Raw genomic sequence first — 13,603 nt, 5'->3', positions numbered from 1 at the left:
AGATACCGCCCGTTTAGTTTACTGCTTCCTTAAGGAAGTACTAACCGCATTCAGTAACTAGAGCTACTATGTGCAGTAGCACCTGCGGATTTTTAGTGATGCTTACTGAGCATTAGCCTAAAAACACCCTGCAGGTTTTTGCTGGGACACACTATTGTGCAGCATTCATTGGTGACGTGGAGTGGTGCACGTGCACCCCCTGAGGTGGGCTGTGCACCCCCTGGAAGTGCCAGCCACGAAACAGGAAGTGCTGGCAGATCGGCTGCTGGGGGAGGCCCCCCTGTTGGCAATCTGGTGCCCCCCCAGACTTGGGAGGCGCCAGTCGTCCATGGCAGTGTTATTAGGCTTATGTGCAGTAGGTATCTCATGTAGATGCACCCAGAGCTTCCCAGACCTTCAGTGCCAGTGGGACAGAAACAGTGGGGAACAACCCTAGTCCTACGCAGTTCCATCCCACTCAGCAGCTGCTCACTGCCCCAGTGTGACATGCTGGGTAAGACAGACCTAGGTCTCTAGGTAGCAAGCTCATGTGCTGCAGTATTTAAGACTAAAAACGTAACCAACCCTACCCAGTTCCCTCTCTCTTAGCACCTGTTGTATGCCACTATTGTGATAGGAGGCTGGGCAGGATAGACCTATGGTCTGACCCAGTAAATTCTTATGCTCTAGCTCAGCGGCACTTGAATCTTTACACCCCATGGGTCAGATGGGCAGTGTGACCTGGCCCATGGGCAGGGTGCTGGTTCCAAACCGGTGCCCGGGGCTGGAATGCCCCATCTGGCCATGTGGAAGGGGGTTGGGGGGGAACCTGGCCTGAGCCTGACTTTGAAGGGGGGCAAGGAAGTTTTGCCCAGCCCCACAGGGAGGGGAGGGGAAAGGGGACATGACCTGGCCCTGATCCAGTCCTGCAGGGGAAAAGGCACAGCCTTGTGGGGGGAAGGGGGCACAGCCTGGTTCTGAAAAGGTACATGGGGATTGGGAATTTGGCAGGGGGAAGGGTGGTTATATTAATAGCCACTGCTCCTCCGCCTCCAAATTTCCTGACCCATGGGGAGACTCATGGGCCAGCTGCACTTGGCCTGTGGGCTGGAGGCTGAGCACCCCTATTCTAGCTCACTCTGTCACAAAACTGACAAAAGACCTAGGAACTTGCCAGTATTTTCCACAACGGTAGGAACACATCAGTCTGCCACAGAAGGGAAGTGCTCCAAACTGCTGCATTCTATCCAAAGACTTAACAAAGCTTGAAAAAGAATGATACTTTTATTATCCACAGATTTTAAAGATACTTATGCTACATAGTTTATGTATTTTTCTAGGAGATTATACATTTTTCATCTGCATGAAGTCCAACATTTTACAATTTTAAAGTGATATGTTTGGTAGTGTATCTATAATATTTTTAAAAAGTTTAGAGATTTTTGGAATGTACAGTATATGAGGTAAAATTAAGATTACATTAAAAACTGTCTTCACTGCAGTAATCTGCACTGAGGCTCAAGTGGCAAATACACTATTAAATGACATTTACTATCAAAAATAGGAGTTCATTTGAATTTTACTATGAAAAACATAAGCCACTGCAGATTAACCCCAGTGACAAATCTTATCATTTTAGACATTCAACCATATAGAAATCTCTGGGCTATTACACTCAAACCTCATTTGTACTGCCAAACATGGCACTTTTAAGAAGGTTCTAGAAAACATCTGTCACTGTATTTTGTGGGAAGGTATCAGCCTATACATAAAAGTGACAAATTTAAAATAAAATGTAAACATACAGTACATTTTAAAGACAGATCATTCTTACCACTTGGAGGGCCAAGTTCTTATCCATTTCTGTTTTAAAAACAAAACTCAGCAACATTATTCTACAGCACAGATCATTGGACGTATAAACAATTACAATACATGCCCGTTCTAATATAAGAGAAATTCTTCAGAGATCTTCAAAGCACAAGACAGACGTTCCTTTTTTATTATTATTTTAAGACTGACAGAAGTGCTTAATACCATTAAAATGCTAAACCCAACACAACTAGAAGTCATTAGTGATCCACTATAACTCAAATAAATTAAAACTGCTAATTACAAAGTGTATAACAGATAACATAAGTGTGATGAGAAGAATTTTTTAAAGATAGTTTCACTACAAGCTTTGTGTAACCGGCAGTCATTGACATCTAGCAAGATGTTCAATGGGATACTTGATAAATTCAGTCTGGTCATTCAAGAACTCACATATGCAAGCTCACAAAACATTGATGAGTTATGCAATTGCAAAGTGCTCTAATGCAACATTAACTACATGCAATCAACAATTTGGTACAGTATCCAAAAAGACATTACACATTAAACATTAGGTTCTCAAGAAAAAGCAGCCTGAAGTTTTCTGGTGCAAATTACTACACTTTTGTCTTCTGATTTGGTGCCCCAAAGGGAAAAAAAAAGGCAGTGCTTGATTTTGGTGGTAATGGCAGGTGAATGTCAGGGTAACAGCAAAAATTACTTTTTTTAAAGTAACAGATCTAAAAAGAGCTCTCGCTTTTTCTCTTTTATGTCTGTAAGAAGTTAAAGAGGCCTTTTTACTAGTAGACATCAAATCTAGGGGCAAGATACATCACTTGTGCCATTCTTTTTAGTCTTTGAAAATACCTATTTGCAGTGAAGAACTCCACATTTATCAGATAAGAAGCTTCTTTCATGCATACTCTTCCCTCCAGTTTATTGTTTGCTGCCTGAGAAAAGCCCCTTCCATTTTTCATTATAATTCTGCTTCCCAAATAATTAAGACAAATGAGGAGGTAGAAATACAGCGCTAGATTGCTTTCACAGCATCAGACTAATATTTTATACAGCACGAGTATATTAGTGTAAGTTTTAAATGCATTTTATACATTTTCCCCCTTTTATGGTACTAATCCGTAAAAATATGGACCAGGTTACCATTTCTGCACTCCTGTTTACTGGTCAAAACTTTATACATTGCTTGCCCCTTATAAAGTTTGTACTACAAGGCATGTTAAAGAAATTAACAATTCTGCGGCTTGCATTCTAATACCTGTGCGAGCCTCTACCTAATAAGCATTTTAAAGTGACTGAAAAAATGTGATACAGTCCCAATGCCGGTGTTAAATGCCTGTTTTTGTAAAAGCAAGAGAACAGAAATATTTTTAGATATGAGAAAATAAAATGTAATGGATAGCATTCTAAAATAAAACAGTTTCTTCACTTTATTACAAAGTACTGAATGATAAAGGCAATCAGAATGGAAAAGATAGCAAAGAGCAGAAGGATGACAGCAGCACACTGTTCATCACTTAAAGTCCGTTGTGTCCTTGTGATTTCCACAGTGTCTTTGTTGGTGCTGGTTGGTGGTTCAGTCCTCTGAGAGATGAATAGTACTGTGGCACTGTAGGGTCCTATCAGGTCCTGGTTACCTACTGTCTCTTGGCACTGTCGAATGGCGCACACACGAAAGCGGTATTCACAGTTCAACTGGAGCCCTGAATACCGGAAAGACCAGTCAGGACCTTTATAAATCTGTCAATGAAGGAAAAAAAAGTAAAAGTAAAAGTGCTGCAACTATAGCAATATAGGTCCTTCTCTTTACTATGGGAATTAAAGTGAAACAATAAAAAATTGTAATTTATCACTTCTTTTGTTGGCCACAGGAGAAGGGAGTAGGGAGAGGAAATAGAAAAATAATAATAATAAAAAAGATACTTTCACATTACCTAACATTTGTTATGTTGGTAGAGTACAAAGTACATAAGACTATAAGTAGCAAAGCCCTGAATTCAGCTCCTCTAATTAAGACAATGTTTTTAATGCTAAATACAATTTAATTGCCATTGCCTCATGCTGAGTTTCTAGGAAATTAATTAGATGTTAGATCAGTGTATTCATTAATTCTTACCAAATTTTAACAAATTTAAAGAAGTGTAACTAATTTATAACAAGAAAGCCACAATATATTGTCCCAGCTTTTCTCCGATTAATAAGCTATTCAGAATCCTCTTTGTAATTCTTCTGAGTTCGGAGATCCCAAGACACGGCCAAGGAAAACTCTGTTAGGGTCTTATCAAGGCGTTCCTTAAACTGTTAAGTGACATGGGCATGTTCTCATAACTGCTTCTCACAGCTGTGTCCTCATTTTGGGTGCAGAATGAGGCCCCCGCAGTGAGTGAGGGAGTGGGGCTGGGGCAGGAGCAGGTGCTACCCAGCTGGGGTGGGGTGGGGTGGGGTGTGGGGTGGAGCCATAGACATCTCATCTGGGGTGCAGCTCCTGCCACTGTGTGCACCCCTGCGGGAAGCATAGGGGGCATATATCCCCTGGATCTGTGCGTGGGGTGAGGGTGGGGTGCCCATTGCAGGCTGCACCAGCCTCTTCTTGGTAGGGGGGCTGGGCTGGGGCTGTGGTCAGGGTGGACAGGATCACAGCAACACTGGGAAGGGAGCTACTCCTCCCCCCTGTAGTTTCCCTCCCAGTGCTGCCGCCGCCCACCCCAAGCAGAGCCCTGGCCCAGTCCTCCCACTGGGAAGAGTCCAGTGCAGCTCCTGGCCCCAGTGGGTAGCCTGCTCGTGCTTTGTGAACAAATCGGGGGGGCACATGTCCACCATGCCTTCCCTGGGGGTGTGTGCGGCATTAGAAGCTGCCCGCCACACCCCATGAATGAGCCACCTGCAGCTCTGTCTTGCGCCACACCCTATCCCAGCTGGGCAGTGCCTGCCCCAGCCCCACTCCCTCCCTCATGGTGGGGGCCTCAATCCGTGTCCCTACACACAACCCTTCCCCCCCAAAGACTTACTGGCCAGACACTGCTCTCCAAGCTGCCAGGCTGCATATCGGCAATCAGATTGGTATTGGCCAATATGGTTGGTTAATAAATGGCAAACGGTATCAGCCAAAAAACTCTTTTAATCGGTGCACCCCTACTACTACCTATTAAAACCTGTTATCTACAATTAAATCAGTCTGGCATTCCTCATTTATATTTACAGGGTTAATACCTTTACAGAAATAACTGCTTTCTTCTCAGAGGTTCAGCTATCTAAATAACTTACCTGACCCCACATTTTGCACTTCTGGATCCAAAATTTGACATAAGCAAGTTCTAAAAACTAACATAATAAACCGGATACACAATTCAATCTGAAATAGTTATGATACATTTAAAGCAAATACAGTACACCTAAGGTATATGCTATCAAACTGATACATATGTGAAACAAAACTCAAAGGTTGTAAGTCTAGGTTGTAAAAAGGCTCATGATATGTACCATTATAACTGTAATTTCATTTCATACTGATAGCAGATTATCTATCTAGGTCCAGTCATGCTAAAACTATTTGCTGTCCCCACAGACCCAAATGGCTAAAACAAGGCTGTCCAACTGGCAGCTCCTGAAGGGTTTGTTTGTGGCCCTCAGGTTCTCATTTGGCTGCCACTCCCCCCATTGCTTTGACTACTGTGTCCGTTTCCTGCCATCACTGCCGTGGGTGTGGCAGGGCAGGCCAAGACAGATCAGTGTGCTGGGTGTCCTCTTGGCCTGGGGTGCCCATGCAGGGCCATGGATTACATTGGTGTGTCCTGGCCACTTTGAAGTTGGACAGCCCTGGGCTAGACCATGTAGACACTACAGAGATCCTAAGATTGTAGCTATAATGTGGGGTTGGCTGCTACTTTAATGACAATGATAGTGCCAAGATACTCAGGCCCTTCTACCAGCTCTCTTGACAGAAGGTTTTTAACAGCAACTAGAGTTATGCTAGTTTCTCCAAACAATGGAAGCTCTGCTGACACAACTGTGTCTACACTGAGGGTTTTGCCTAGAGTTGAACAGCTCAGATGTGTCATGTGGTATGTTATCTAGACAAGTCCAAAGGGTCCAGAAGAGGAGTACGTACAGAAGTTGTAATGCAGATATGAGTCTGCACATGGGTTGCACACTAACACAGCTACTACAGCTTTAAAATGGTTTCTACTGCTGAAGCAGCATAAAGTAGCCCCCAGCCCATAGAATCTAGCACTCACAGTTTAACCTACAGTGGCTGCATCTACACAAGTGGCATTTAGTACTTGCTTATGCATAAGCATTACTGCGTGGTACTGTTGCTGCACAGTTTTTTCCTGATGCTACTGCACAGTAGCTTGTTACTATTGTGCGGTAGCATCACGTCATGGTTAGCGCTTGGCAATGCCACCATGGGGTAGCAATAAGCTACGGCACAGCAGGTTGTTGCTACTGCACTATAGCGTCTCATGTAAATGCACTCAGTATGTATTAAGTCATCCACTGCATGGCAATTGCACAGCTGATGCGAACTGTTGTAGTACCTTTGAGAATCTGCTGATTTACACCACATGTGGTAGTGAGAAGTTAAGCACACCACTTCTATCTTGGGTATTTCAAAAGGACTTCTCACTGAAGTATCTAAAAAGCCAAAAACCTATTTCCATGCAATAAACTGCTTTCATATTCTGCCTCTCATTTTTACAAACTCATGCTTCTTTTAAAATCTATCCTAATATATTGTGCTAAATAATCACAAAGCAGCCCATACAGTCTTAGAATTAATTCTTTCAGCCCTTGTCTATATTAACAAAGTATTGCTAGCACAGCCGTGTCATCTTTTCATGTCATAGCTGATGTGGCCCAGTATATTTATTGGGCAATGCATATCATTCAAATAGCAGTCCACCTCCATTGCAAGATGCAGTTACAGAGCAATGACCTAGTTTTACTGACATACAAACTGCATTTGCAATTTTGAAGTTATAATGAAGTCAAGAAACAAAATATTTATACTACATGATAACAAATACCTTGCACTACAGTTCAACTTGTTCCAGAAGTGTAACAAATTGATGTTAAATATGTATTGCTATGCTGTAAGTTGTAATTTTTAAGAGTACTAAGGTCCATAATCTACCAAAGCACAGACTACGCTTATCTAATTTGGGCCTATAATAAAATAAAAATGCTTCAAAATTAATTGTGCTTCCTCTTTGGAAGGAAACCTGCTCATTTAATAGTGTGAAACAGAGTATAAAAGCCTAATTATATGTCAATTATCAATTTATAGGGAAAACCATCAGACACTAAATTAGTATTGTGCATCCTCTGGTAAATGCAGACTAATTTGTAATTTGGTATTTGAAACTGTGTCTCCATGTAGTCAAACCTGAAATTAAAATACCCTCTCAGCTGCTTGGCACTGGTGCTTGCAGCATATCTCATGACTAGGACAGGGACATATGACTAGAAACGTAGAGTAGTTTTCTACGTCTGTTTTCTATTCTGACTATATTGCTTATATGATTTCTTTGTGTCGGGTAGAGCCTCTCAGCAACACAATAAAATTTATATTTAGTATAAACACTTACAAACAGTATATTTAATATACTTTCTATAGTATATTTAGTATACTTATAAACAGTATATTATACTTAACACTTTTGACAATATTAATAGTTTTCCTTGAGCAGCTCTTGATGCACAACGGAACATGTACTTTATTCTTGTACTCTTTCTTCCTGAATCTTACTTCCATACTCTTTAATAAACTGCATTTCCCTTTTCTTAAATTCTTCCCATAAGTGGAAGTTTTCTGATGCTAAGATGTCAAGAATTAAATATAATATTCTAGCTATCTAATTAACATAGTAAAGAGATTGAAACCTCCTCCAATATTTATATTACTAAAGGCACTTCTCTCTGTAAATATTTTTGAGGAGGAAATCACTTGGTATCACCTAGTAACCTAACAGTAGCATGAGAGAGAAACAGAACATCACTGTATCATCATATTCTTTATTTTCAGTTAACCTCCACCAATTCTCTCCATAGAAACAAATGCTAGCATTTAATGAACTATACCTGTTTGAATTCTGATTCTTTCCCCACCATAACCTGAAGACTGTAAATGACTGGATCTCCTTTCATTGGCTGCAAAATCTCCCATGTGATTTCACATGTGTGATCGTTTACTCTCTCTATTCTTGGTGCTGAAGGAAAAAAAAAATACATATATATTAGGTTAACTCTATATTATCTCCGGTTAATGCTGTTTCCTACTGAGTTGTCAACTGTAATAGGTTTCAGTGAGCTGTAATATGTAAAAAGTCTGTATCTTCTCTAGTATTTGTCTGTGAAAAACAGAAAGAAAATATTTAGGTTCAAAGGTACATTATCAACTCTCATGTTGGCAGGGCCGTCCCTGCGAGGGGACAAATTTGGGTGACCGCCCCGGGCCCCACACTTTGGGGGGACCTACAGAGCCAACCAGAGTGGTGCAACAACTCTGCGCTGCCGCCGGCTTCACGTCCGGCTGCTTGGGCCCCCTGCTACTGAATTCGCTGCTGAAACCAGTGCATCCGGCCATTCGCCACCCTCCCCCCTCCTCCTACTGCCAAATCTGTTGCCAGCTTCCTCATGTCCTAGGGTGGGGCCCTGCACAGGCTGATTTGCCTCAGGCTCTGGACCCTGCTGGGATCTCCTCTGCATGTTGGAACAGCTCATGCAACGTACATAAGGATTCTACATCACACTGTGTTCACATATATTTTGTTTTCAGCACCGGGAAGCAATGATTTTGACTTGTATAAATGTATATCACATACAAAATGTTAGCTGCCATGCAAGATATTTTATTGTAAAGTGCTTTTTTTTACTAGATCTGCATACAGAATCAGTTTGAAATCAGCTAACCCACTCCAAATTAAAGAACTATATATGCTGTATCAGACCAGATGTCCATTTAGTCTGCTGTCAGATTTCAGACCATGGCACATGCTGGAGAGTAAAAACCCTGCAGCAGCCAGATGCAGAAGTCTGCTCCTCTTCTTCCTGCTAGAGATTAGTGTTAGTGTAAGCCCTGAAGGACAAAATTTCTGATGCCTTCTAAGAGCTTTATTATCATTAATTATGATAAAGCTGAATAGTCTTGATATAAATAGATATGGATTCCTGTTTGGAATTCTGTTAACCAAATAGGCTAACAGCATACTGGGCTACGTTGCCAGGAGATCCCCTTTATTCAGCACTGGTGAGGCCACATCTGGAGTAATGTGTCCAATTTTGGGGCCCTCACTACAGAAAGGATGTGGACATATTGGAGAGAATCCAGCAGAGGGCAATGAAAATAGTTAGTAGACTGGGGCACATGACTTCAGAGGCTAAGTGAACTAGGCTTATTTAGTCTACAGAAGAGAAGACTGAGGGGGGGATTTAATAGCAGTCTTCAACTACCTGAAGGATGGTTCCAAAGACAATGGATCTAGACTGTTCTTAGTGGTGGCAGATGACAGAACAAGAAGCAAAACAGTCTCAAGATGGAGCAAGGGAAGTTTAGGTTAGATGTCAGGAAAATCTCTTTCACTAGGAGGGTGGTGAAGCACTGGAACAGGTTACCTAGAGAGGTAGTGGAATCTCTATCCTTGGAGGTTTTAAGGCCTGGCTCAACAGACAGTGGCTGGAGTGATCTATTTGGGGATGGCCCTTCTTTGAGCAGGGGGTTGGAGTAAACAACCTGAGATCTCTTCCAACCCTCATTTTCTATGATTCTATAGCTATTCCCTCTTTCTTTTAAAAAAGTTTTCAGTTTCAACATCTTGTCATAGTGAGGTCCACAACTTAATCATTTCCTTTATTTATTATTGAGTTTCCCCACTTCTAAATTTACTGTAATGTCACTTTCTTCTTGTATTTTAAGAGAACAGAAGTTTCCAATTTATCCTGCTCTAGACCTTCACTGTTTTATATGTTTTTAACGTGTCCCCTTTCTAAGATGAACAACCTCCATCTTTTCAATCTTTCTTCATGAAATTTTCTAAGTCTTTGTTTATTTTTATTACTGATCTCGACTCCCTCCAGTTATGCAATAAGGTTTTAAAAAAAGACTGATTATCATGGCACACAGCATGCCAGACAAGACCACATAACTGATTTGGACACAGATATTATTCTATTTCCAGTATTATTCTTAACCCCATTCCCTCCTGCATCTTAATGTCTCATTCGTTTTTTGGCTACAGCTGCACATTGATCTTTCTACAGTGATTCCCAGATGTCTCTCTGGCATTGAGATGGTTAAGTTGGAACTCTGGAAGATGTAAAAGTATTATATTTTCTCACATGCCAAAAAATAAAACACGCACCTTGTTTTTAGGAAGGCAGAATGAAGAAATATAGATTTTTCCAGAGTTATGGCCACATACAGTAGGGACAGAGCCTAATCTTTAGCTCACTTACCTCTCTTTTCCTGCTGAAGCAAAGACTACACTTTTAACCCATTCATAACTGAATTATCAACAGCTATGGCTGCTCAGCTGAAAGCTGAAACATTAGCTGCTGTTGAAGACTGGACTCCATGGACAGAGCCAGGATTTTGAAAAAAAAGCTAAAAACAGTCTGCAGGACTATGAAATAAGAAAAGAGAAATCAGGAATAAATAACAAAAAGCAAAATTACAGAAGAAAGGATAGCTTGATTAGCAGAACATCAAGACCACTAAAAAAGAGAAAGGGTAATTAAAACCTGTTGAGTGAAGAGCAATTAGCAGGAATCAAATGGATTATAATGAGCCACAAAGGCAACTGACTCTTTCAGCCCTGCCTGTGTAGAAATGCCACTGCTGTTATTCTGGGCAGGAATCAGCTTCCTCCCCTTATTTTTGGACACACACCCTAATTTTTGAAGGCTAATTTTTTGGGGGAAAGTATGTGGGGTATATGAGTAAATATGGTAATGCTTTTTCTTAGTCTTCATAGGCAAAGTCAGCTCTCAAACTACTGTACCTGGCAGCACAGTTTGGGGAGGAGGTGAGCAGCCAACAGTGGCAAAAGAACAGGTAGGGAATATTTAGAAAAGCTGGACATATACAAGTCTATTGGGCTGGATGAGATGCACCTGAGGGTGCAGAGGGAGTTGGCTGATGCGATTGTAGAATCAATGGCCATAATCTTTGAAAACTGATGGTGTTTTGGAGAAGTCCCAGATGACTGGAAAAGACAAACATCATGTTCATATTTATGAAAGGGAAAAGGGAGGATCCAGGGAACTATAGACCGGTCAACCTCACCTCAGTCCCTGGAAAAATCATGGAGCAGTTCCTCCAAGAATCCATTTCTAAGGAGAAGGCAATTAGGAACAGTAAGCATGGATTCTCCAAGGGCAAGTTATACCTGAACAACCTGATTGCCCTTTATGATGAGATGACTGGCTCTGTGGATGCAGGGAGACCAATGGATGTGGTATACCTAGACTTTAGCAAGGCTTTTGATGTGGGCTTCCACAACATTCTTGCAGAGAAGATAAGGAAGTATGGGCTGGATAAATGGACTGTAAGGTGGACAGAAAATGACTGGAACATTGGGCTCAGAGGGTAGTAATTAATGGCTCGATGTCTAGTTGGCAGCTGGTATGAAGTAGAGTGCCCCAGGGATCAGTCCTGGGGCTGGTTTTGTTCAATATCTTCATCAATGACCTGGAAGATGGCACAGAGTGGACCCTCAACAAGTCTGCAGATGACACCAAGTTATGGGGAACAGTATATATGCTAGAGGGTAGGGCTAGATTCAGAGTGACCTAGATAAATTGGAGAATTTGGCCAAAAGAAACCTCGTGAGGTTCAATAAGGACAAGTGCACTGAGGATGGAACAATCCCATGTAGCAGCTATGCAGAAAAAGACCGGGGGGAGGCGGTTTCAGTGGCCAGTAAGCTGAATATGAATCAGCAGTGTGACCTTGTTGCCAAGAAGGCTAACGGCATACTGGGTTGCATTTGTAGGAGTACTGCCAACAGGTCCAGGGAAGTGATTATTCCCTCTCTATTCAGCACTGGTGTGGCCACATTTGGAGTACTGCACTCAGTTTTGGGTCCCATACTACAGAAAGGATGTGGACAAATTGGAGAGAGTCTAGTGGAGGGAAATGAAAATGGTTCAGGGGCTGGGACATACGACTTCTGCGGAGACGCTGAGGGAACTGGTCTTATTTAGTTTACAGAAGAGAAGACTGAGGGGGTATTTAATAGCAGCTAGAATGGAGCTAGACTGTTCTTAGTGGTGAAAAATTACAAAACACATAGACAATGCACACGCATGTGTACCCCCTGAGATTGGTGGTGAACCTCTAAAAGAAATGCCTGTGGGCAGTTGCTGCTCGTTACCCCACCTCCTGTTGCTGCCAGTATCTGCCAGCATCTGTGGGTGGTCACCGATCACAGTTTAGAGCTTTCCCCCCTACCACCGATACCACTGCAGCTGCCTGCGGAGCTCCCCACTCACTGCCGCCACGTCCCCGCCGCTGCCTGCGGGTGGTCACCGTGTCCCTTCAGGTGTACACATCATCCCTGACAGAACAGATGACATTACCAGGAGCAATGGTTGCAGGTTTCAGCAAGGGAAGTTTAGGTTAGGTATTAGGAACAATATTTGTTCAAAATCTGGGCCTGCTCCCACCTTCCCTGCTGCAGTGATAGGGGGAGGGGAGGAGCAGGCCTGGGTCCAATGCGGAGGAGAAGCTGGCATGCCTCAGCAGGGGGAACAGCGGGCCTGGGGCAAGCCGGTGGCGGTGGGGGGACAGGAGGAGTGAGGGAGAGGGTGGGGGAGAAGTGCACCTGGGCTTGAGGCGGGGAGGAGGCCTGCTCCTCCTCTCCCCCTGTCCACTGCCAGTGGGCCAGCTTCTGCCAAATATATTTGTATTTTTTGCTAATATATACTTAGTGATAATTTTATCAAAGCAGTTTGTAAATATTACTAACATTAATGTTATAGAAATTTACAGAAACCTGAAACAAGTAAAGGACTTCACAGATTCATAGAAGTAGGGTCGGAAGGGACCTTATAGATCATCATGTCCAACCCCCTGCCCTGGGCAGGAGAGAAAAACCGGGCTCAAATGACCTCAGCCAGGTAGATGTCAAGCCTCCTCTTAAAGACCCCCAGGGTAGGAGCCAGCACCACTTCCCTTGGAAGTTGGTTCCATATCCTAGCCACCCTGACTGTGAAGTAGTGCCTTTGGATGTCTAGTCTAAACCTACTCTCTAACAACTTGTGGCCATTATTTCTTGTTACCCTGGGGGGCACCCGGGGGAACAAGGTTTCTCCCAAACCCTGCTGGTCCCCCCTAGTGAGTTTATAGACAGCAACCAGGTCCCCCCTGAGCCTTCTCTTGTGAAGGCTGAACAGGTTAAGGTCCCGTAGCCTCTCTACATAGGTTCTGCACTGCTGTCCCCGGATCATGTGGGTGGCCCTCCTCTGGACCCTCTCAATGCTGTCCACATCCCTTCTGAAGCGCGGTGCCCAGAACTGAACGCAGTACTCCAGTGCAGCCTGACCAGTGTCACATAGAGGGAGAGGATCACCTCCTTGGCCCTGCTTGAGATGCATCTGTGGCTGCATGACAAGGTGCAGTCAGCCTTACTGACTGTGACCTTTCATTGTCAGCCCATATTCATCTTGGAGTTAATAATGACTCCAAGATCTCTTTCTGCAACATGCTCTTGAGAAGGGAGTTTCCCAGCTTATAAGTGTGCTGCTGGTTCTTACTGCCCAAGTGCACTTACTTTCCCAGGCACAGGACAAAGTTAAG

The 13,603-nt window shown here is 43.0% G+C and overlaps 1 protein-coding gene across 6 annotated transcripts in view; it reads right to left on the bottom strand.

The window, feature by feature from the left end:
• Nucleotides 1–1,244: 1,244 nt before the first annotated feature.
• FNDC3A (fibronectin type III domain containing 3A) overlaps nucleotides 1,245–13,603 on the bottom strand; it is a 232,899-nt gene continuing 220,540 nt past the window's right edge. For all 6 annotated transcript variants that reach the window (XM_090025998.1, XM_090026004.1, XM_090026012.1 and 3 more), the window contains 2 exons: nucleotides 7,888–8,015; nucleotides 1,245–3,546 (listed from right to left, as the gene is read on the bottom strand). In XM_090025998.1, the coding sequence (XP_089882124.1) occupies nucleotides 3,232–3,546; nucleotides 7,888–8,015 (443 nt within the window). In that variant the 3' untranslated portion in view covers nucleotides 1,245–3,231. The remainder of the gene's footprint in view (nucleotides 3,547–7,887; nucleotides 8,016–13,603) is intronic.

Source organism: Crocodylus siamensis, chromosome 1 (assembly GCF_052110815.1).
Source record: "Crocodylus siamensis isolate JL-2025a chromosome 1, ASM5211081v1, whole genome shotgun sequence".
Taxonomy (NCBI): Eukaryota; Metazoa; Chordata; order Crocodylia; family Crocodylidae; genus Crocodylus; species Crocodylus siamensis.
Note: the sequence above shows the minus strand (reverse complement) of the source record. Positions and strands in the feature narration are given on the sequence as shown.